Here is a 24,915-nt window from a genome sequence, read left to right as displayed (position 1 = left end):
GTCAAGAGACAGGCAGACCCCAGGAGGAGCAGAGCCATGATGTCCTTGACATCCCAGCACCTTCTTATCTCCTCTCCCTGCAATCTTAGTGTCAGATTCTTGTCAGGATGGTCGAGAGATGGTTGTTTCACCTCTGCTCTCACTTTGGTTTCCATGTAGGGGTTAAAATAAGAAGTTAGGAGGGGGAAGAAGAGGCACCCAAATCAGGGAAACCACACTGTCCTACAAACCTCTGGCAGGTTTCTGCCTTCAGACCACTGGCCAGATCGTTGATGGGTGGCCGCTCCTCCACTGCATGGAAAGAGTTTTGTTGGTTAGGCCCTGACCTAAACCAACGCAGAAACAAGAGTAAGAAAGATGGGAAGAGCAGCTGTTAGGCAGAAAACCAGCCATGCCTGCCACTTTCAGTGATCTTCAGCCACGTAGACTTCTCCAGGCAGAGAGAAGCACTGGAAGGAAACTCTAAGGCTGTACACGGCTCTTGGACACAGAGCCCTCCAAGCTGCTCACACTGACTAAGACAAAGGTCCTTAACGCTCAGTCAATTACACACTGCTGCTTGGGACTTCTGCACTGCCCTACTGAGGTTTGGATAATGCATCCACCCTGTGTTTTTATAGCTCCAGTGAATCCCCATTTACCAAAAGAAAAAAAATGGAAGAAAGCCATATGGGGTCCTTCTTTTCAGCTTCCTTATCATCCCTGATGCACAAGTAAATTCTCATTGTTTCTTAAACAAGCCACGATCCTTTAAACTTCTGCTTCTTTTTTTCCCCCATTCTTTGCTGCAAATAATCTGACCCCACTTCTCCGGTAGGCAACTTTCTACCTACCCTCCAAAACCCATCCTTTCTCCTAAGTGTTCCTCAACTTTTTTGATCCTTAGGTGACCTCATCTCTAAAATTTAAGACTTCCTAGACATCGTTGTCTTAGCTCTTGGCATACTGTTGGGAATTTGTGTACCTATCTGTCTGCTCCATTAAGTTGTGCACCGCTGGAGGGCTCACACAAGCTCTTACACAGCACCATAGCCCTCGTACCCAGGAAGTGTATTTTATTCACTAGCTACATTGTATTTACTTATTAGATCATTGCAACAGCACTATTCTAGGCACTTTATGTGAAGGAGGTACTATTATTCTTAGCCCCATTCTACAGATGAGAAAACGAAGGCAAGAAGAGATTAAGTCACCACATTTATACCCTTAGTCAGTGGGTATAAATGGACTCTGACTTCTGGTTCTAGCACCTGTGCTTTTAGGGAAAAATCAGATATTTGGGTAAATGAGGAATAATACCACATGCCCTTGCCCAGCCTGCTTTGGAAAGGGCATCTCATACCTGCTAAAGAGAAACACGTCCTTCATTCCTCTCTAGCAAATGACTCATTGTAGACTCATCTGCTGGCCCAGCTCTCCTGCCTTAAGCAATGAGCCCATCACCGGTCAGGGTCCTCCTTTGGGTTCAGTCTCAGGTTCAGTCTCTTCAGGTCAAAAATCCCATTGTGGAATCTTGATACGGTTCCCTTGTGGTGCCCGTTTCCTCTGTCTCCCTTCCCACCCTTCCCCTCTCTCTCCCTCTCTCCATTTCTCTGTCCCTCTGTCTCTCCCTCCCTCTACCTCCCTTTTTCCTTTTCTCTAAGCCTCTCCTCGACTCCCCCGCCCATCACAGATGTAAAATCCCGACAGCCTTCTCTGACACTGCCAACCACAGGCACTCATGAACAGTCTTGCTCCAAATCCTGCCTCCTATTTTCATATTTCCTGTGGCGTTTTGTAGAAATAGCAGAACAATTGCTCATCCACAGGGGGTAAAGGCAGCTGAATTTTATATAATTAAATGTTAAAGTGACAAAGTCTTCAGCCTGTGGAGGAAGCAGAGGGATGGGATGGTGGGGGGGTCTGGGTGTGAAGGAGGAGCTTGGGCTCATGTGGAGCATGGGTGATGCTGCGCCCAGCTTCAACCCTCATCGCCCCAGGGAGTTACAGCAACAAGCTCCACGTGGTGAAGAGTTCTCTGCCAAGGACTGTGGCATTTCCTGCTTCCAGAGGGGCCTCTGGATTTTAGAAGTGTTGATAACCCATTGCCATCTTCTGCATTGGTGGAAGAGGAAAAACGGCAGTTCATCTCCCAACATTCTTTGCACGATGAGGGACAGAGACCAGAAACATCTGTCTGTGGCAAGCAAGCTCAGAGTCTTCCCATAAACACAGGTTTCCATGAAAACCAAACAAAGGAACCTAAGAAAAAGGCCAGACGCATTCCACTGCAGCTCTGTTTTAAGCCTCTGGGGCCTCATTCCTTTTAAGGTCAGGGATCTGAAGGCAGGCTGGGGCCAGGGCTGGGGCCAGGGCTGGGGCCAGGGCTGCGCCCGATGGATGAACAGGGGCCAGCCTCCCCCAATCCTTTTCCCCGTGCAGGGGTGCCCAGGTACACGCACGCGGGCCATTTGTTTCTTTGATGTGTGCTAAGTGAAACATAATTACCCACTTTGTCACATTGCATGTGACTTTGAAGGCCCAGTGTGTGGGTGTTTTTTTTAAATACATTAAAATGTCCTCAAGGAGAAACTGTTCTTTGGGGGGTTTGTATCAGGACTTCTACATGGTTTTAAGCAATAGAAGCACCAGAGCGGTTTCTCCACTTAGGAGCAGCTACTTCCCTATTATCTACAAACAGATTTTTAAAAAGAGACAAGACAGAAAGAGGCTTTAAGGAGGAAAACAGGATGGTCAGGAAGGAAACACTAGGGCGAAAGCCCACTGCAATGCACAGCTTGTGAGTGAAAATAGTTTCCCCAACCGAGGATGATGTCTCTCAGGTTCCCTCTCACGTCCTACTTAAACATGCACTTAGTTCCTTTTCCAAATCTCCAGGACTCGAGCCCCATTTCTCTGCTCAGGGAGACTCCTCCTTCCCAGACGTGCGGAGCTCCTTCCCTGCAGCAGCTTTCACTTACCTTCCCCAGGATCCCGCTCCCCGACCCAGCTTCCCTTCTAGAGGAGAGCAGCACCTGGCTACTCTGCGAGAGCACATGCATGCACACACGTGCACCCATGCAATGCACACAGACATGCGATGACACACACCATGCCTTTGACCCTCAGAGCCTTTACTTCTTTGTGGAGACACACTCTAGACCCCATGGTAACAGAGCTTCCTAAACACATTTTCAGCCTATAAAGGTTGCTAGGAACCAGGCTGTGAGTTTCCTTAAATGCGAAGCCTGCTCATTACCGCAATTAATTGGCATTGCTGCGCTAATCGTAAGGTGGCCTGCCTGTAATGACGGCAGCGGTGGCCTGCTGTGTGTAGGGGGAGCGGCGGTGGGGGCTGAGCCCGGCAGTGTCCACAGTGGAGGATATAAGAAATCCATATGCATTTTCATCTTTCGTAAAGCAAGGTTGCACTATTGGGCTTAAATTAACAGTTTTCAATCATCTTTTATTAGTGTTAGATTGACTTTCTGTTCATTTTTAAAATGTATTAAACCATAATAAACTGAGGAACTTTTATCCCTGGTCAACTGATTAAAGACATCACCTCCCAATTGCTTATTAAGAAGCTCGAATGAGCCCCTCGTGAAAACCCTCTTGAATGGGAACAGACACGAACTAAATGAAATGGTTATCTCTAAACTGAAATTGGCTTATCAATTCTATCTGGACTACTTTTGGCCACAGAGCAGTAGGTGTCAGGGATTTATCAGACCATTCACTTATTTGGGCTGCCATTCTGGTCTTATTCTAGGCGAGCACTTCACTGAGCCGAGGATGCAAATAAATTTCAGCCCTACTCCGGTCCAAGCACTTGTCTCAATCACGTCAGCTCCCTAGGCCTCCGTTTCCTCATCTGTAAAATTAGCACACTGAGCTAGGTGGATTATATAGTCTTTTCAGCTGTAAAGTACATTGATCTAATGAAAAAACAAAGACCCTTCTAACAATGAGATTAGCACCTTGTAGGGAAGGTGCTGAAGGTGCTGCATCACACCTAACTGTAATGCAGGCAATATGTTTTGTATACTACAGGAGATGCAAGATACTGCAGGGATTTAGAAGAGAAAGATGATTTCTACCTTGAATCACCAGAGGGGACTCTGTGGAAGGGGGTTCATTCAAGGTGTTTTTAGAAAAGTTAGTGTTTTATTAACAGAGATAGGGCCGAGGGTGGCCCTCAGCCTGTGATGGTCACATCTCACTCCTGGGAAGCAAGAAAAGGGGACCTGGGATGAGGTGTGCTGCCCTGTATGCCAAAGACAGAGGCCATTTGAGGAAGGAGAAGAGTGTTTTCAGGGGACCCCATGTAGCCAAGAGATCAAGGGGCCTGACCATTACATCCTGAGCAAGCACTGCTTCAGAAAACAGGCCCCTGGGCCTCCAGATGGGCCCTGTCTGGTCTGCCAGTGGCCATCTGAAACCACCTCAAGGTGCCCTTCCTGGTGGGAACTGTACCCGGGCTCCCTAAGCCCTGGTGGTAGATACATTCTGCTTATTGTTCTGTGTGGACAAAAAACCTGCTTTGGAAGAAACTCAGAAGTGACACACTGGGAGAAGAATGGCAAGCTGGGCACAGGTCAGGCATGTCGGGCTGTCTTTCCTTTCTTTCCCTGTGACACAGGCTCTCACGGGGCCACTTTTTGAACATGGTTCTGGTTCACGTTCCATCCAGTTTTGAGCTCTCGTCTTTCTTCTCTCCCCATTAGTTATGCCCATTATCCCATCTGGGTGCTCCACATCCTCCCTGTGAGTCATGGCATAGCTTCCACTCCACAGGAAGGGCTAGATTCTTGCACTTATTGATCCACAGTCAAGTAACATGAGTCTTGAATTTGGACTTAGAAGTTTGGATTTGAGATTGAGACTTCTCACATTCTACCATGGGAATTATGTCAGCTTCCTTTACAAATGCATATCTCAATTTGCTCATCTGTCAAATGGGGACAGTGCTTCTTCTGGACAGAGTGGTTGGGAAAGAACCAAATATCATGACAAAAGATCATTTGTTTTGTAGCTTCAGCATTTTTATATCTATTATGGTTATTATAACTGTGCAGAGTGAGATAATCTTAATAATTTTAAAAAGTTTAACAACCATTCCATTAAAGAGTATTGTATGTAATTTAAAACTTTGTATACACATGCATAGCTTCTGTCAAGCAGCATGTAATTTTGTTTACTGTTATGAAATCCTAGCCAAGTTCTAACTTAAGTCAGGTATGGTGACTTTTCACCTGTCCTCATCCATGCACTTTCTACTGAAGGTGGACACCCTTCAGTGTCTCAGGGCAGCAGTGAGAGCGGGGGGGCACTGGTTTATGTTGCTGTCCTGGAAGGTTACCTCCCCCTGCCCACTGGGTGATCCCACTTCAGTGGTGGAGGGAATTGACAGGTACTGTGGCACCCTGGTCAGTTTGCCCTCTCGAGGAGCAGATCCCACTGGGCACAGGATGGATTGGGAGTGCTCGAGTCTGGCTCTGCAGGGACAGAGCCACCCCCATGCTGGAAGAGCAAGAGCATCATTTTCCTGCAGGGAGACCACAGGGGGTGGGAGCTTCTCCCAGCGGGGGGCCCACCGCAGGGGCCTAGCCTGCCGAGCCTTTTCCCTGACCCTGCTCTTTCTTCCCTAGGAACATTAGGGACACATTTTTTCTCTCTCCCAGGGCAGAGCTCCAGTGTCATTCCAGGCCCTTAGCAGTCATTTTGAACTTTTGAGCTCTATGTTGGAAGACTCTTCCAGGTCTGAGAAGACCTGGGGAGGTAAAAAAACCAAGAGCATGAAGGAAGGATGGCATATTCTCCCAACACTGGGGATGTGGGCACTGTGTTCTTGGTTATTTGTAGGAATTCCTGTAGGGTTAGGGGTTTTAAAAATATGTGCTTGTGGATGAATTACTTTAGGTGAGGGGCGGTGCTCAAGGGTTCCGGAGAAGGCCCCGTGAAATTGCATCACTGCTGGTCTAAAATATATTTGAAAGTGCGAATGTTGGAGAAGGAGAGGGTGAGCCAGAAGCCCACTCATGCAAATATGGGGACAGAGATGACTCAGTTTTCTTCTCCATAAAGAAGATAATGATGCTGAATATTGAGTTGCTTTTCTGGCAGGTTAGTTAATTGAGTGGGTGTTGTGTTAATTAATGTTGTAAAGAATTGCAGAGACTTAAAAACTTTAGAAGTACCCTGGTGTAGTATGGTTCCTGGTGCGTAAGCCAGCCTGTTTGGGCCAATATTTGTGAGAGTGAGGAAAAAAGAGAAAGCTTGCAGCGGATGGCAGAAGATGTGCATACCCAAAGCAAGCCTAGTTCAAATCTGAGTAAAGGAATCTAAAGTAGTTAGGGGACCATCTTCATGAGGTTAGTACATTTTTCTTGATGAAAACAGGAATGTAATAATTTAGATGCTTTGGGCTGCAAGTAATCAAATCCTTACTAACAGAGGCTTAGGAAATTTGGACATCAAAGAAGCCTGGAGGCAGGGTGTCCAAGCGGTCAGTAGCAGCCTCTGGACCCCAGGATCTCCTAGTCAGTCTTCATCATGCTCAAGGTGTGGGATCTTTGTGCCATTAGTGGGAGGTGGTTGCATTTCTCCAGCTCTTACCCTGTCACCTGAATATGACCAAAGACAGGAACAAAGGGGTCCTAGAGGAGTATACTTGCTTCTCTTTGATTAAGGAGGATTATTGAGCCTATCTACTCTGTGATGCGGTCAGGCATAGCTGCAAAGGAGACAGAAAAGTAAATAGCTAGCATTTTTAGCCTGTATTGCGGGAGGTAGGCTCTGCCAGTAGACAAGAAAAGAGGGGAAGGAAGAAAAAAGAATTTTATATTGATGTCAGAACCTAACATCTTTGTAAACAATGGGCTTGTAGATACAAATCTAGGATTTGTTGGGAAATATTCACTCTGTGAACACCTGAAACAAGTGTGCAGCTTCCTTTTAACTGCCAACAGGAGACTTGCCTAATTAGTCTCTCTGCAGTCTCCGCGTCTCTGTGCTCAGTCTCTAAGGCTTTGGCTTTCTCCTGCCTTGTCCCACTCACAGATCACCAGACCTTCCTGGACATACACATGGCACCTGCATTGGAGCCTGGACCCCTCATTGTAGTCCACATAACACAGAGTAGGTGAGTGAGGGCCTGGGGACCTCCAGCCGCCCTGCGCTCCTGCAAGGCTTTACTAGCTCTGCAAAACTGGATATGGTAAAATATGTGCATGACAGCCCTGAAAACCAGTTCTGAATCCCTGCTTGGGCCGGAAAGAAATGGGGGCAGTCTACTGAAAAACCAGCAGCAGGCCTAATGAGAAATTAGTCAGATGTTCGGTGACACTGTCTAACCCACAGGCTTCCATCTGCCGGCACCCCTCTTTCCAAACGTAGTAGCAGTCGCGTGTGTTCAGTAACCAATTGTCCATCCTTCCCCTCATCTCCTCAAATTGCAAACCAGCAGCCACAGAGGCTCCTCCCTATCAGACCAGAACAGCATAGAAAAGTTGTTCATGCTCCTCCCTCATCCCTCATGCATTTTTCATCATTAAAGGGAAAATGTCATTTTGGTGACACATATTAGTATGATTGGTGTCAGGAATGAATCTTCCTTTCTCTGTCAGCCTTGATTCACACAATCCTAAGACAATGTTCTGTTAAAAGGCCACTTCCATTTCCAACTCAAGTGGTGTGCGAGAAGGGCAGGCTTCGTCTGTGATGGATGGGTTTAGTTAAGGCTGGAGCTGGGCCAGGGAGCACAGGTGGAACCTGACCCTTCCACCACCAGGCAAGCTTGAGGAGGTTTCTGGGAAACACATGTCTTGTTTCTGGCTGAATTCGGTTGGAATAGAGTCTTAAAAGGACAAAACCTGATGCTCTATTTGGTGACAGCTTTTAAGAGGTAGAGAAGTGATATAAATTCAAAGTCTTATATTGTAAAGTGGATCTAGAAATGAAAAGGTTCTTTTTAAAAAATATTAGCAAAAATGTGAGCCAGCCTCTCTAGATGTTTTCATAGGTGCAGAGCTAAGCCCTGACTGAGCTGGAGGTAATGACATGCTCCCCGTCTGCAGCATGGCTCATCTGACGCTCTGCATAAAATACCTTTTAGAACTAATTTACAGCTCATTTTCCTCATGCGTGAAAAAGGTAATGGTACCTAGGCACCTCTCTCAATTGCTCAGAGACCAATTCGATTCAATAAACGTTTGTTGAACTCATACACTGCCTCATACTTGGCTCAACCTCGGGAAAGTACAAAAGTGAACAAGAAATGGTGTCTACCTTCAGAGAGCTTCTAGCCTGCTAGGCACAATCAGACAAATATTCAATTATAATGCAACAGTATATGTATAGTAAGTTCAATTTTTATATATGGATTTATTTTTAACCAGTGGGGGAGATGAGGGAGAGGAGCATGGGACACCAGGAAAAGCAACATTTCATGAAGGAGGTGGAATTTTAGCTGGTCCTTGAAGTTCGAATAGGACTTAGAAATGTGTGGATGGAAGGCAAGTGAACCCTGGCAGAGCAGAAGTCTGAGCAAATACATAGTTTGAAATAAGCAAACAGGCTGAAGAGTCACAGGATGGTGGATGGGAGGGGGTGGGGCTACAACAGAGAGGGACACTAGAAAGTTAGCTCCTGATGGTTTTCCACTGACATTTCCTGACAGTAAAGAATTATACTTTAGCAAGATGAAGCTGACTTCTGTGTCTGGAATTGTTTATGTCACAAGTTATTTACATTTTCTGACCCAAAGATTATTAAAGAATATTTTGAAATATGTTTATGACTTTGTAGAATTAAGTTTGTAGCTTAAACAAGCTATCTATATACTCACTTAAAAATGACTTATGTAATATCCTAACTGTTTATACAAGAAAAAGAAATTTACAAAGATTGATAACCCAATAACTATAAACTAAAGCTTTAGGCACAGCCCCACCTTAGGGTGTGATGAAATGTAGGTGCTTGGGTCCCTGTATGGAATCTTCGTGAGTGGCCACCGCAATACTGACTGCCACAGGGAAGGACTGGGACTCAAACATGGAGAGAGGCATGCCTGTGGGTCACGTCATTTTCTAAGCTAGTGAAAAACTCTTGGTGAAGCTCTGAACAAATCAAGCACAACTGTCCTTTACCTCAAAGGCGGATTCATCCTTAAGAGGTTTAGTGAACATTAAAATGTTGCAAAAATATTTTGTGTTTATATATCAGTGCAGCACATGTTAGTTTTGATTAAAACATAATAGATTTCACTCACCTAAATGTCTGGCAGGCATTCAGTATCTGTGACTGAATCCCCCAGCCTCGCTGACTGTCTTGCTTTCTTGATCCCACCAAGTGGCAAGACCGTCTCAGCTATTATGATGACAACCAGTGTCCCTCCAACTCCTTACCACTCCCCAAGCAGTCTGCACTGCCCTTATAAAAAAAAGCCCTGCTTTAGGTACAGGTTAAGGTGTGGGGCAGATGAGTTACAGTTTGATTAAAATCGTAGAGAAAAGAAACAAGGGCACCTTAGCTGTGTCAGTGAAGTCAGAAAGAAGGGGGCTGCAGGGGACATCCCTACCCAAGTGGCATAACAGATGCAAATGCCCATAGTCAAGTTTAAAGCACTATGCAAATATTATTGCTGTGAGACTTAAATGCCATTACATTCACTTCACAGAAGGGAAATCCGAAGCACTAAAAAGGTGCAGTGATTTTCCCAAAGACATAGAACAGGTCAGAGATTGCATTAGACACCAAATGCCTCAGACCTACGTTTTCACTGTAATTGCTAATGCAAAGGAGCACCATACGCAGCGTGGATGATTATAAGCAGAGAACTAGAGCAGAGCTAATACAAAGATGGATACAACATCTAGAAATAGCCGTGTTCCCAGTGCCTATTTAGCACCTCCCTATGCTGTGGGGTTGCCTGGAAAATTCTAGGATTCCAAGTAAAGATTGAGGTTCTGCAATCCACTCACTTCCCTGTTTGTTTAAGCCTGCAAATATTCATCAGTAACATTTTAAGACAAAGGGAAAAAGATAATTATAAGGAGAAGTTTTTCAAAATATGAAAGGTTAACAGGATTCTTGGCATTTGTGTCCTGTCAATTTCCATGTAATTATGCTCAATTCCCAGAATTCAGAGTCAGTTGTGCCTGTTAATGCTTAAAGATGATATCCTTGGAAAATAATTTATAAGATCATTTCACAAATTTTTCAGGTTCAAACCAAGCACCCTGGCTAATAGTCTGATTATTATTAATGTTATTCTTGGATAGGAAGAGCTAGGAGGTCATAAATTGGATGTTGGGATTAGAGTGACTTTTTTTTAAGAGTATGGTGAGCTAGCTTTCCCAAGAGCAAAATGAGTGTACTGAAAATATTTATATAGCCTGATTTATAAATGTCTCCTACTTTGGCTTGACAAATAATAAGAACATGAAAAGGGTGCCCCAGTTTCCTAGAGCCCTACTTCCTCTTGGAAGGAAAAAATGGGTCTGGTAGAGATGTCTGTGTAAGGGAGGTACCACTAACTGGCCTTGTAGAAAAATACTGAGATGTTAGATTCTAGATGTTTTTATGTCTTTATTCATTCAATCAGCCTTCTCACTTTGGTTTACTATTGAATATGTTTTAGCTGTTCTTAGCTGAGGTAGAGTGATAATGAATAAGACACTGTCCCCTCCTTTTTCTCTTCTCTTGTAATTTTGCACTTTCTCATTGTAACGTGTATTCAACTAGTGATTCATTGATTATCTGTACAATCATCCCCAGTGTTTGTCTTTGCAGCAGGCTCTAGCCTTGGGGGCTAGACCAAGGGTATGACAGTTTCTGTTGTATTATATCATCTACCTTGGTACATAGTTGTTCAATAAATGTAAAAAGGATGATTTCATTTCTGCTTGGCAATCAGGAACAATCTTTCCAAATAACTTATTCAAGCCTTGATTTTAGAGAACATTTTATAGAGCCCTCTGGTCTTGGGATTGCCATTTCTTTGAATGTCTGGGGGTTACATACATGTTATTCAACTGTGTATTCAGAAGACAAAAATGACTAATATGGGTTCCAAAATGAGGTTACAGTTCAGTGCCTTCTGGAGAAACACATCATATGGAACATAAGCTAAGCACATAGTTCATTGTCTACTGTTTTTTTGGACTATGGCTGTCAGGTTCATTTCCACTAGATTGAAAATGTAGAGTTATATAAAACTGATTGTTTTCCACTGTGCCCAGAAAAGCAGGCTGACATAGGAAAGCAGTGAGGTGGAAAACAAAGACCATGAGACCAAAGGTTTCAAGACATGTGTTGTAATCCGGTTCTTCTGGAGTTGAGCATTTGGAACGAGGGGGTCTGTGGAGGTGTGAATAGTGCCAGAAGTATATCAGGAGGGAAGGACACAGTGAGTGCAGGGTGAAGCAGGAGTCCCAAGCCATTGTTAAGAGTGGGGATCAGGAGTCAGACATGGGGGAAACAGCCCAGGCAGTGGGCACTAAGAACAGAAGGTGTCCCACCAATTGTACCTTAAGGGTGCTTTCCCATTACTCAGGGTTCACTTTTCACACAAATCATACACACATACATGGATTTTCTTCCAGCATTTCAAACATGTTCTTACCAGGTGTACACACATACTCTAGAATGGGGGGCTGTGAGGTAGCATGGGTAAGATAAGCATAATCCCTTACCCTACCAATGTAGACAAATGGAATTACCATACAAATGGAAACATGACATTAGAAAGGTCATACCAGCTCATATCAATTCAGATGTCCTAGTCACCAGTTTAGGACAGTGGTCATTTTGCATGGGAAGCATATTTCAAGGGTTAGAGCTATGCATCAGACACCCCTAATCTAATAAACCAGTATGGGTCTGTCACCCACTAATTTATCCAAACCCTTTCTTATCCTATTTAAATATTGCTTTTGCCCATATAACTTTTTATACAGACATGCTTGGTTTTATCCTTAAACTCCCATCTTTTAATTTATTGGGGTTATTTTTTTGTTTCTAGCTAGACTTTTATCATTAAGCATGTGTTTACCTTACCCTTACATTTAATAAATACCAAATGCCTTTATCAATTTAATTGTTCCTTCATTTGAACTTTCAGCCAGAAAGTCATTTTAAATTTTAAAATTTCCCCAGTTGAGCTATTTACTTAAATTCAACTAATGTTTATCAAAAATCTACTCTGTGTCAGAAATTCTGTTAGGCTTCAGGAATATAAGAGAGAAAAAAAGACAGAATTTAAACTATTACAAGTATTATGAATGTTAGAAGGGCTGATACAATTGGGGTAAATTGCTGATACAATTTACCCCAATTCAATGGAACAGTTAAAGTCAGGTCTTTGTGAGGAAGTTAGAACCGAACTTAGACAGGAAAATATAAGGACAGCATTTTAGGAAGGAATGCAACATATCAAAGCCTCTGAGTTAACAAAGAGGAACTTTTGTGGATCAAAATAGTAATAAAATGAAGACCAGTGTGGCTCCATAAGGGAAGAAGTACCAGGAAAAAAAATGGAAAGAGACACAGGCCACACCTTCGAGGCTCAGAAACCATGTGGAAGATTTGGGGCTTTATTCAGATTGCCCTGGGGAGCCCCTAAAGATGGCGTTGGAGTGTGACATGATCAGAATTTCGGGACAACTTCGTTTCAGTGTGGAGATTGAAACAACTCGGGCAAGAGCAGATGGAAGGAAGCCATGTAAGAGGGAAGCATGGCCATCCAAGGAAGGAAGCAGGAAAATGGGATGGCTTAGAGCAGAGTAAGGCAGTGGAGAAAGGTCACTGGACCTAGAAGGTATTTTGGAGGCAGAGCCCACAAAAGAGAAACAGTTGGATGAATTTTGTGGGAGTGTGTGATGGAGAGGGAGGAAGGATTTGACGTGACTCCAAATTTCTCACTTTAGAGGTGGTCCACATGAAATTCCTCTATTATTTGTAATGGCAACTATTATAAGTAATGTTGGAATAAAGTAGTAGAATAACCTACATTACCATATAATGTAGAATACAGTAATTTTGCATAAAGGCAACATTTCTTTATTCCTATATGTTCCAATATCCTAATAGCTTTCACAAAATGTTGAATCTGACATTTATTTATATATTTTTATTTTTGCAAAAGGTCCTGACACCTGCAGGTGATAACATGTGGTCTCACAGTCCAAAATGTGTTGTAAGGACTACAGTTTGGAAGTCACTGGCCACAACTGTTTCCAAGGCTGTTCTCTTGGGTTGTAAAGGATAATCACTACCATTTGCGGAGCCTATACCACATGCCAGGTGCTTCCCTGGGTATTTTATGTGTACTGTCTCATTTAACCCTCACAGAAAATCCATGAGGTAGCTGATATTCCTACTTAGTATAGGAAAAAAAATTGAGGCTCTGAGAGATGAGCAAACTATCTAAGGTCAAGCTGGCAATTTGCTGAGCTAGGACTTAAAATCAAAGCAATTAACACCAACATCCATGCTTGGTTTACTCCTCATCGCTGCTCCTTAACCACTGCCCAGAGTCCAGCATCCTGGGAGCACACTTCCAATGATTTTTCCACTATACTGTGTTTACCCACTTCTTTACACAATTTCATAATTTTGTGGGTTATTTGAAGCTCATCTCTGTCAAATGAAGATTTAATTATTTAAGGACATTTAATGTCTCTGCAAATTTGGGAGAGTTCTCTATGAATTCCCCTCGACAGACTAAGATAAAGATAAAGATAAAGATAAAGATAAAGATAAAGATAGATAAAGATAAAGATAAAGATACTGCATTTGCTTCATCCCGGCAACTCTCCCTCGATGAATCCTGTATGAATTCTCTCCACATAGAAACGTGTCATTCCAGCTTTTATTGGTGTCTTTAAACTAATTTTCTACCTTTGAAAAAAAAGGCATCTTTGATCCTGACACCTTGTCAAAACAGTTGTAAAAGGCTAGATAAACTATTTTCACGTGTTGTCACTTATTCACATGCACACTCATAACATTTCCCCGGTTCTCTCCCCGCCCCCCAGATTTAACGCTACACAAGCAGCATTTACATCCACACTCCCACGCCACTCACAAATTGCTCTGACATTCCCACTACCTGCAGCACCACGAGTAGATTTTGGCAAACTAGATGAAGAAAGTGTACAAAAGTTCAGGGAAATCATTCCTTTCCAGGAAGGAAAACCAGTAGCGACTCCCAGGTCAGAAGGGATGTGGTGTTCTAACTGCTGCCTTCTCTACTTCATTGTGAAGGCCCTGAACTAGGAATGGTAATCAGTAAAGATGGGCAGATAAGATAAAAGCCAGGATAATGCACAAGTACATAGAAATGTGTTCAATTATTTCCTGAATGTCTAAGGCTCAATAAAATAAAGAATAAAGAGCTTTGAAGACAAAGAAGTTTCTTTAATGACACTGTAAGGATTGTGTAGTGTCTTCAGTCTAAGTTGACAGTGACTGAAGTAAGGAGAGAAAGGAAGTTGGATGGTTTATGTATTAGCTTAGTTGGAACTGCAAAGAAGCATGGACCCTCCTGGTAGGGCAAATGCAACCCTCCACAAACAAACAGTGGAGGACATGCTCAGTCCTCACACAAACTTGCAGCATGCCTTCCTGTCCACCCGCCTTCCTGCCTCTCACCTATGCCTTCCTAGCCCCGCTAATCATTCCCATCTCCAACTTCGTTCCTCTCTGAGTCACCAGCCTCTCCGCAGGCCTTGCAGGGAAGACAGTGCACATGCATAAATCTAACTCAGCTACCAAAAACTTCAGAATCCTTAAGGTAAATGATTTTAGTCCCAACCACTTCTTCTTGAGGAAAGTTAATTCAGCTTGAACACTAACCCATCTGGTTAGGTGTTTATCTTTAATCCACATGTTTTACTACTAATTGAATGAAACCAGTGGGTGAGTGTGTACGTGTCTTTGGGCATGTGTGTGCCCAAGTGTGTGTGTGATGTAGAAATGTTGTAAATGTGTTATAATCATAGCAAAATAACATCCCAGAAGTTCATCCAAGGCCACATTTATAATAAAAAATATTGATTGATTTCAGGGATAGCAAAGATCAGTTCTACCCAATTACACTCTCACTGCCCCTTATAAAGCAGTGTGACTCAGGGGCTATTTCACAGTTCTTAGTCTTTTATATGCAACTGCTATTATAAAATGTGATTTGTGACAAATAAAATACTATATATGTATACACATACACATCTATCTCTGTATACAGAATTTGCTCTGTGCCTAAGATAGCTTGTCCTAAGAAATTCAAGAGAGACTAAGACAAAAACACGGCAGAATAAGTCTAAATACAAAGTCCAGTCAGAAAAAATTCACTACCAGAAACAGGGGAAGAGAGAGAGAAAGAGATTAAAAATACATTAAAAAAACAGGAGGGAGAATGATAGTTTTAAAGAACACACAATACCCTCTTATGAAGAGTTGAGAAAAATAGGCCCCCAGAAAGTCAAAAGACACAGATTATAAAACTTACTAGTCCAGTTGACCTCTAAGGCCCTTCCAAGTGTGGTCCTCTAATAGTCCAGTCTTGAAGGATGGCTTAAATATTCTCTTTATGGCTGAATGCCTAACACAGACTATGATCTAGAAAGCCATGTTCCAGCTAGACTTTAGGGGAAGATTCCCAAATGAGCAATTAATTTAGATTTAATAGGACACTTACTGTAAGTTTAAATAAATGCCAGTTAAATATTAAGAGGATATTTATTGAAGATTAACATTGCTAGTTGCATGGTGGGATTTTCTTTTTCTTAACGAAACCCTTAATCAGAGGAATTTTAACCTCCTTGGCCCTGCCGTCAGCTTGCTTTATTTAGACTCAGTGTAGCTCATGAATTACTTTGTGCGGCAGTTTTCTGACTTTCAAAGTGGATATCTTGTTGAGTGAGAAGAGTGGAAGGACATGATGAGAAGAGCTATTTCTCTACAGGAAGAACTAGTAAGTGAATATGAAGGAAAAACAGCTTTTGAGAAAAGTGTTAAGAAGCATTAAATCTATAGACCATCCAAGCTGGAAGGGTCCTTGGAAGTCATTTAATCCAAATGCCTCCTTCAGATGGAATGTAAAAGTGACTTGGGCAGCTTCACGCAGCCCGTAAGTGGAGGACTTGAGGCTTGAATGCAATACCCTTGACTCCAGCCCCTCTACTGAGCTGCCATCTTACTCTAAACAGTTCTTTTAACTTTCAAAAGTGCATTAGCCCATTTGGCTACATGAATGTTGGATCTTCTCAAAAACCCATGTATGAAGATGGTTCTTTTGACAAATGAGAAAGCTGGCAATTCAAGAAATTAAGCACCTTCTCCAAGGTGACATCACGATGTCCCAAGTTGAGACTAGAACCAAAATCTTCCGGTTTAGAAATGATATTTATGGAATGTCACTTTCAACAAAAAGTACAATGAAGCCCACGTGCTACTGAGCAAGTTCTTGTCTCATTATAAATTTCTTCTTCTATTGCTGCTCTTGGCTGGAGAACAATGAGTAAAACCATAAAAGAAAATAAAGAGACAGATTAAAGCAAAACGTGTACTGGGTGACTGTTCAGGAAGAAGAGTGTGCAGGGACCGAGGCGAGAGCCCTTCCTCTGACAGCAACCTTAGGCTTTTAAGCTCCAAGTTGGGTGCTGGTGAGTGTGCCATACAAAGAGCTCTTTCTAGATTAAAAGGTACCACCTGACTCTGCTTGGGCTGCACCCTGAAAACCTTAGAATTGTGTCCATTTTTGCATGTAGACAAGTGTTTGCATGTAACCTTGCTCCTTTCCACATAGGGCACTGGGCTGATCCTGAATCACTGTCCTCTGATGCTCAACAGTAGCAATGAAGAGCAATGAGTCAGGCACAAGAGAGCACTATCAAAGAACTAGTCTACCATCTAGACTTGAGGAGCCTTTGGAGGCAGCCATTGAGCACATAGGAGAAAAGAAGGGCTCAAGGCTTTGCCAGAAGGAGGTCAGAGGGCAGCACTCACCGAGTGATGAGATGGAGGTGTCTTTCCTTTTTTTCAGTGTATCTCACGCCACCTTTCAGGAGCCTGTGGGAACATGACAGAGAAATGTTCCTGCTGCCTGGGAAGGAGAAAGCCCTTTCCTGTTTCTCCAACATGGGCTCTTTCCCACAGGCTTATATCCTGTGTGGTCTTGGAGAACACTGGCGTTGCCACACTGGGGTGACAGCCGGAGGGTCACCCCTCTTCCTGTCCTGGTTTGAAAGCTGAGCCACTTCCTCTCTCTGATCACATCCTGCTGCGGTGTTTTGCTCTGTCTCTGGGGTGAAGCCCCGCAGGAGGCGCACACAGATGGTGCACATAGGCCTATGCTCTGCAGGCTGCTGGATTCTTTAAATAAAAATCTTGCCTGTGAATGAGGAACGCACCTCCACTGGCCCACCCTCCCAACCCCCGGGGCACAGGAGCCACCACATGGTTAGCCCCTGCCTCAGAGCAGGCCCTGCACTAGACTCTTCACCTCTCTTGTCCCATTTCATCTCCCATCGACTCTGTGCAGCAGGTACAATGATCACCACTACTTTATAAATGAGGTTAGTATATGCCTGCTTGGTTACTGGTTAGTCTTGGAGATGGGGATTTGCCTTCTGGCCTGTCTGAGTCCAATTCCATGGTCACACTATATCAGTGAATATGTAGTGACTAAATTGATGAGTGCACTGTGGTGTTTAGAAGTTTTCCATCAGACACACAGCCCCTTGGACATACCCATCCTTCCTTTAAGTGAGAACCATCTGGCAATATGAAGAGCATCCTGTGCTCCTTCCAGGCCTGGGGTGTGAAGGTTCTGTCCTGTGTGCCTGCAACTAGGATCCTGCCTACACTGCCTGTCCCTTCATCTCTCCTCCTTACTATGAAGTCCCAGTTTACAGTCATTTCCTTAGGGAAACATTTCCCGATCTTCCAGATTCCATGAGAACCTTCTGTTACATACATTCTTCCACTTACTCATCATAGGGATTTTTATAATTGTTGCCACTGTTTTACAAAATTCTTCCTTAAAATCTGCTGAGTGGATCAAAAAAATGTGGTATATTTATACAACTGAATACTACACAGCAGAAAGAAAGAAGAAACTTCTACCTTTTTCAATAGAATGGATGGAACTGGAGAGCATCATGCCAAGTGAAATAAGCCAGTCAGTGAAAGACAAATATCATGTGATCTCAGCTATAAGTGGAACCTAATGCACAAAACAAACAAGTGAGAAAGATAGAACCAGAGTCAAGGAAACAAGGAACAGACTGACAGTGACGGGGGGGGGGGATGAAGAGGGGGACAAAGGGGAAAGGAGGACAAGGGTCTAGTCAAAGAACAAGTATAAATGACCCATGGACATGGACAACAGGACGGCGGGATTATTGACTGTGGGAGTCCGGGGGAGGTGTGGTGGGCAGGGCAGTGAGACCAATGGGGAAAATTGGGACAATTGTAATAGAACAATAAAGAAAACCCTACTTCTCCTACTACACAGTGTGCTTTATAAGGGTTAGTAATATGGGCATTGGTTTTTATTTTTCTCTCTCATCCACAGCTTAAATCCACCACCTAATGCATAGCTGGCATGCACTGAATGCTTGTTTGTTGAGTAGATGAATTTCTTCCTTGCATTTATAAATCCTTGGTTTATAAGGATTTATAAACCAAGAAAGAGTCCCTTCCTTGGGACTCTTGCCCTCCTAATGCCACTCTACCTGAAGCGTAGAATATCATGGTCAGTGTCTGAATATCAGGACAAGTAATGGGAAAAACTGTTCCAAAGAACAGGTATCTTTCAGCTTGTTTTTCTCAGCAACAAGAATGTTCTCAAGGGCCTACAGGGAGCACAGGGTTGAGTTCATTATAACTTCAACAACCCTGAACGTGTATACACATAAAACCACCCACAAGCCCAATAGCCCAATACTGCAAGCGAATCAATGGCAGAGGCTATGCCTTCCATCTTGGGTCTCTAACTTTCAACACAGTTCCTGGTACATAGAAGGATCTGAAACCCTATTCATTAAAGTTTACTGAAAGCACTGAATGCAGCTGAATAATTGAATACCCAGAGATACACTGGGCAGTAATGACATGACTCCCTCCATAATTCTCTCTTGCCTGTGGACAGAGCAGCCAAAGGAAGAACTAACTTTACTACTTAACTCTTATGCAATGCTCTTTCCTGACAGGTATGGTGCAAACAACACTGGACAGGTGCAGGGGTCCTGAGTTTTAGCCCCGATTCACCAGTTATTAACTTTAGTCCCTGCAGCAATTATTCCTCTCTCCTGGGGTTCAACCCCCCATTTATAAAATGAGAGTGTGATACTATACATCTTCCAAGGTTCCCTGTGAGTGTATGATTCTGTGATCCTGGGAATCCAGGGTCTCATTATGAACCAAAACCAAGATGAGGAAAGATTCTTCCCCACAAACCTCTGGCTCTTGAGATATTCCCTTTTGGGTGTCTGGCTTTTGCTTTTTAGGTGTTTCAATTTTGATTATTCACTCTGCTCCTTTCTCTTTTCTGTCTACTTATCAAGTGCTCTACTGGCCATTTCTGCACTTCATGCATCTCTTATGAAGTTTGGTGGCTTTTAAGGTCCACACAGTCTAGCCTTTGCCATTTCTTTCTTATGCTCCTTCTGATTCTATTAGTGACCTCATTTTTTCTCCATGGAAGCCTCTTCCCCTCTTTCTCTCTTCCTGCTACAATCCTAACATGCTAGGCTCCAGCCCAGTCAAACAATTTTATTTTGATCCTATAATCACATGGGAGGAGGGATAGCGTGCATTCTTCCAGAGTCCATCCCTGCTCTGCGCCTCTGGAGACATCTCTTTGTCTGGATTCACACCACCTTTTCTGATTCCTCCTTCCAATATCAATTTGGTGCCATGCCACTGCAGCTACCCTGCCTTTGCTATCTTCTCGCCTGTGCTCCAGTTTGGAACCTCCACCAGGAGAGGGGGGCCTTTAGCCTTTTTAGAGAAGAGAAACTGGCATTTCTTAAGCCAGAGTTTCTCTTTTGGTCTCCTGTGTAGAATATTCACAGCTCTTTAGCTAACCCTGGCCTGCTGTATGTAGCAGAGTCAACCGAAAACAACAGCTGATTTCTCTTTCATGGGAAATTGTTCCAGTTCCAACCCTGCTGTAGTGTGTGGAGACTGCCTCTGCCTAATTTTCCATCTACCTCTTTCCTCACCTGCCCCTCCGCACTCCCCATGGTGCAGGGCAGGCTCCTGCTCACCTCCCCTCTGCAGTCACAGGACCCTTAAAGGGAATATGATTGTTTTCTTTTGCTTAAGCTGTGTGTACATGTGTGTGTGCGTGTGTGCGTGTGTTTGAAAGGCATTGTCCTATAGATATTTTTATAACCTGAAGCAATTACAGCTGTCAGCACAAAGACAAGCTGTGACAAGTTGATTTATGTGTACACTATATGTGTATGTAAGAGGGGAGGGAGGGAGGCGAGGGAGATGGGGAAGTAGGTGGAGGTGAGTGCTCATTAGGAATCTGCTTTCCAGGAGGCAGAAAGGAAGTTGTTTCTATAAAGAACACAAATAATGAAATTGCTCTGACTGTCATCCCTTTTTCATTAACTTGAATATGCTGGGAAAAGTACAATAAATCCAGCAGTTTTTATGAGGCAATAGACAGGAGAGAAGATAAGCCACTAAATGTTGGTTCTATTTAGTGATTAGAGGGTGGGGAGGGAGTTGATGTGATTTTGATCTTCACCTATTCAAACCACTTCAGCAAAGGGTTTGAAAGCAGTGGATTCTGCCTTGTTAATTGTGAGGGCCTCTCTGATCTGTCTCCACTTTCTAAACTTGCCTTTTTGAATAAAGTTTAGATCCCTGGGTTTGAAGAGCAGGTATGAAGTTGTGAGTGGCTTGTCTTTGTTCATCCTGAGCGCACCTGAGCTCTGCTGGGTGTCCTTTCAGTGGATGCTGGGATGCTGCTGCTGGGCGCTGTCCCTTCATGGCCGGAGGCAAAGGTGGTCTGACTGTCTTAGGTCAACTGCATGCACACTGGTATAAACTGAACGTCTTAAAGAGCCCGTAGGAAGAATCATTTTTCTGCCCAGCCATAATAATGAACTAGTGGCAGGCAAAATGTATTAATAGAGCATCTTCTACCTTAAATGGATTTCTAAGTATTTTACTGTAGAGTTAATCATGTATGTAGGCCCCTGGGGAAGGCCTGTTGTTGTCATTATCTACATTCCTAGATGCAAAAACTAATGCTCATTTGTACCTACCTAGGAATTAGATGCAAAAGCCAGGATTAGAATTTATCATGAAAGCAATCATCACTGCCATTCTCCAGCCTGCAGGGATATGGCTCCAAAGACATGAGAAGCCCCTCTCCTTCCTCATGGCCAGCCTTTGTTTCCACATGAGGCAGTGAGGATGCAATTACAAAGAGGGGTTGGTGGAGAGGGGAGAATGGGGTGGTTAGAATGGGTGGATGATTAGAGGTGAGTTCTTAGGCTTTTGGGAAAGGAGAACCCCCAATTCAGTGAAGCAAACATCAGAAAACAATATCAAACCGTATGTCTGTTACCACATAAAATCTTAACTTGGTGACATCACTCAATTTCCTATTTCCACAACTGTCCACAAAATAAAGACTTGCAAGAATAAACTGGTGCTAGAATAGGAGAATTCTCCTTTTCTTTCAAAAATAGAAGCAAAACTCTCCTTCTCTCCATAAATGTCATTCCCCGCCCTGGTAGTAAAGTCTTTCATTGTGGCCATAAGTTGACAATTGATTTTTGGGGGTGCTATATATCAAAGGGTCCCCACTGGCCAAAAGCAGCAGATGAGTTTCCCTGAGAATTTAACATCAGAAAAAGTCACCAGAGGAGAGCAGAGAAAACAGGCCTAATGATTGATTCACTGAGATCCTCAGTGTAACCTTGCTCAGCTTTTCAGGGCTGATCACTTCCTGGTCAACTCTCAGAAGAGAAAAGCCAGCCTGCTCAGGCTCTCCTTGCTACCCCAGGGTTTGGCTTCCACACCTGCAAACCTGACCTCAGTTCCTACCAATCTAAAGTAGTTACAGTGAGGGGCATGTGATAGGTGAAACCCTTGTGTCATCCTAACACACGTGCTACTTACATGAAAGGGGTGGTTGCTACCTGCGAGGTGCAAGGAATGTATGGTACATGGACCCTTATAATGATTCTATCTCTTTGGTGTTGGCTAGATGGGTTTTCAGAAAGAATATTTTTCTGTTATTTGACAGTATGTGTGTGTGTGTACACACCCACACACACATACACATTTTTTCTTTGTATCTATCTATCTATCTATCTGTCTATCTGTTTTCCTGTTTAGATTTTATAGAAAGTTGAGGGAAAAAACAAAGCCACTCTTGCCTCCTCTCTGTCCCCAGGGGGAGAGTATGGGTCAGTGCAGGGAGCTCAGATTCGCAGTCCCTGAGAAGGCAGCATAGCAGTGTTAGCCCTGCTGTGTAGGCTGGGTCGCTGGGGGCTTCCCTCCCTGTTTCTCAGGAGCCAGGCCCAGGAAGGGGAATGCACAGCATTCCCATCAGAGCTGAAGTTAAGGGAGAAGTAAAAATGTAGGTACCCAGGGACCCACAGCATTTGGAGAGGGAAAGTGATGGGAATTGAGAGGAATTTGGTTTTTCCTTAGGCTTCAAAAATTGGAAAAACGCACCTATTAAGGTGAAGTCAGCTCTGCAAGAGTACAGAGCCCAGGAAACTCAGGCGTTCACTGTGTGAATAAAGCCAGAGAGGGTCACAGAGAGGCTTCTTCATCTAAGTGGGCTCTTTTGAAGGGCTAGAATTTTTAACGTCGACAAGGATAAAGAATATAAGTCAGAACTTGATCAAGATTTCGGTGCAATTTTGCCAGTTTCACACACTAAGAGGCTTCCGTGATTTTGCAGTTTTTTTGTATATGGGAGCTCTCTGTTTAGAATGGTTGCATCGCGTCTCTGGTGTTTTAAACTAGCTTTCGTGGGATGGGGATTGGTGATGCGGGCATTGGCTACTGAATAAAAAATGAGATTATTCTAAAACACCTTCCCAACACTCTAAATGCTAACGGGATTAATTTGATATTTTTTAAGATGCATGTATGCAAGCTACAGGGCTTGCCTTTCCTAGTTTATTAGTTTGTGACCCTTATTAAGATATCTTGGGCTTATTAAAGCTGCGTGGTAACTTTGCCTTCTTAATTTGCAAGTGACAGTTTTTCAAGGTGGGAAATGGTTAAATCCCTCGCTTTGGCTGGTGCACTGCAGCAGCGCAGCGCGGCGCGGCGGGGGTTAAGGTGGGCGCCCGCGCCCCGCGCCCGCCCGCCGGGATGAGCGCGCAGTCCGCCCGCTCGCGCGGCGCCGACACCGGAGAAAGTGGCGGTCAGTGATGGAGCTGCTGCCATGACAACCCGGGCGGTCGGGGCCCGTGCGCGTCGGGGCTGCTCCCGGGAGGAAGGCGGCGCGGAGGCCGGGGGCGGCCGCTAAGTGTGGCTTCTGCACGGCTCCGGTGCCGGCTGCGCCACGCTTTCCCCAGCGAGCAAGCAAGCGAGAAAGCGAGCAAGGGACTGCTGCGGTCCGCTCGCCCCTGCCTTGGCCGCCACTGCGGCCACTTCCCCAGCCGAGAGCGGCTACGTCTCAGCAGCTGCAGCGCGCATTTCGGCTCCGAGGAAGTTGACCTAGGAGGCTGCGGCAGGATCCCCGGGGCCAGATCCGGCACAGCGGTCTTCTCCTCGCACACCCCCTGCTGCCTCCTGCGCGTTCTACTTTTCATCTCTGCTATTGTTACAGATTGTATTCAATCCTTCCTCTGAAACTTACAAAGAAAGTGTTGGATTTCCCCTTGTTCGAACTGAGGGATTGCAGACCTCCTCTGCGTGGCTGGATCTAACCCACCCTCCGTCCCCCTTCGGGTACCAAAGTGCTTATTCCACTCCAAAGTGCCATGTCTGAACTGTTAATGGGAAGAAAGGACTCCTGAGACCTGCCCACACCTTTCACCTGCCTTGAGCTTCCCCTTTCTCGGCCACCTTCCCCGGCCGAAGCAGCACCGAGGAATCCCCCTTTGAATGTCCTCCGTGGAAACTGGTTCTCCGAGGCTGGAGCGCTGAGGCTGGGTTTGGGAGAGGAATTTTAGACTCAGAGGAGTCTGCGCGCTTTTCTCCTGCCCGCGCCTCTGGATCGCCGCTAGTTCACTGATCAGTCCCTGTGCTCGCTCCCCCACCCCACCCACTTCCTGTGCTCGCCCGGGGGGCGTGTGCCGTGCAGCTGCAGGAGTTCTGGGAAGTTGTGGCTGTCGAGGATGGGGGTCTGTGGGTACCTGTTCCTGCCCTGGAAGTGCCTCGTGGTCGTGTCTCTCAGGCTGCTGTTCCTTGTACCCACAGGAGTGCCCGTGCGCAGCGGAGATGCCACCTTCCCCAAAGCTATGGACAACGTGACGGTCCGGCAGGGGGAGAGCGCCACCCTCAGGTAGGGAGCTGCCATTCTTCAATGACTTCACAATGAATTGAGAAGGGGGTGGGAAGAGAGGGGTAGGGGTGCAGGTGTGTGCACTGGAGCGGCAGGCAGGATGGCTACTGATTTTTTGGGCTGCACAATTGATGGATGCGCTGGATTCTCTGTCCTGGGGATGTTGGCGGTTTCATTGGGAACCTCTCAGAGGTCCAGGAGAAAGCTGGCTTCCTTGCCTCAGGACTTGGGAAGCATGAGAAGCTGCTGGGCCCGGGAGTCCCTAAGATTGAGGACTGTGGCAGTCCCAGGCTGATGGCCATGGTGACTGGGGCCTGGATGGGGCTCAGTGTGAACAGTCTTCTCTGAAGTTAATGATCCCCAAAGGGCTGGTGTGGTTTCCTGTGAATTCCCACACTCTGCCCAAGCCCTGGGGAGTGGCTAGCTGGGCTACC

The 24,915-nt window shown here is 44.7% G+C and overlaps 1 protein-coding gene and 1 long non-coding RNA gene across 5 annotated transcripts in view; one reads left to right on the top strand and one right to left on the bottom strand.

The window, feature by feature from the left end:
* NTM (neurotrimin) overlaps positions 1–24,915 on the top strand; it is a 941,634-nt gene that overhangs the window by 516,375 nt on the left and 400,344 nt on the right. The window contains exon 2 of one of the 4 annotated variants that reach the window (XM_037038185.1): positions 24,397–24,481. In XM_037038185.1, the coding sequence (XP_036894080.1) occupies positions 24,397–24,481 (85 nt within the window). Of the gene's footprint in view, positions 1–23,438; positions 24,482–24,915 lie in introns of those variants that run through there. The other 3 variants (XM_037038186.1, XM_037038187.1, XM_037038188.1) reach the window with 3 other exon arrangements.
* Positions 1,590–24,451, bottom strand: LOC118981421 (uncharacterized). Its single transcript, XR_005065340.1, has 3 exons — positions 24,395–24,451; positions 3,760–3,763; positions 1,590–1,600 (listed from the first exon to the last, which is right to left on the bottom strand). It is a non-coding gene; the product is annotated as an uncharacterized LOC118981421 (long non-coding RNA).

Source organism: Sturnira hondurensis, unplaced genomic scaffold (assembly GCF_014824575.4).
Source record: "Sturnira hondurensis isolate 20B ecotype Veracruz unplaced genomic scaffold, ASM1482457v3 Scaffold0024152, whole genome shotgun sequence".
Lineage (NCBI taxonomy): Eukaryota > Metazoa > Chordata > Mammalia > Chiroptera > Phyllostomidae > Sturnira > Sturnira hondurensis.
This window is presented reverse-complemented; position numbering and strand designations above follow the sequence as displayed.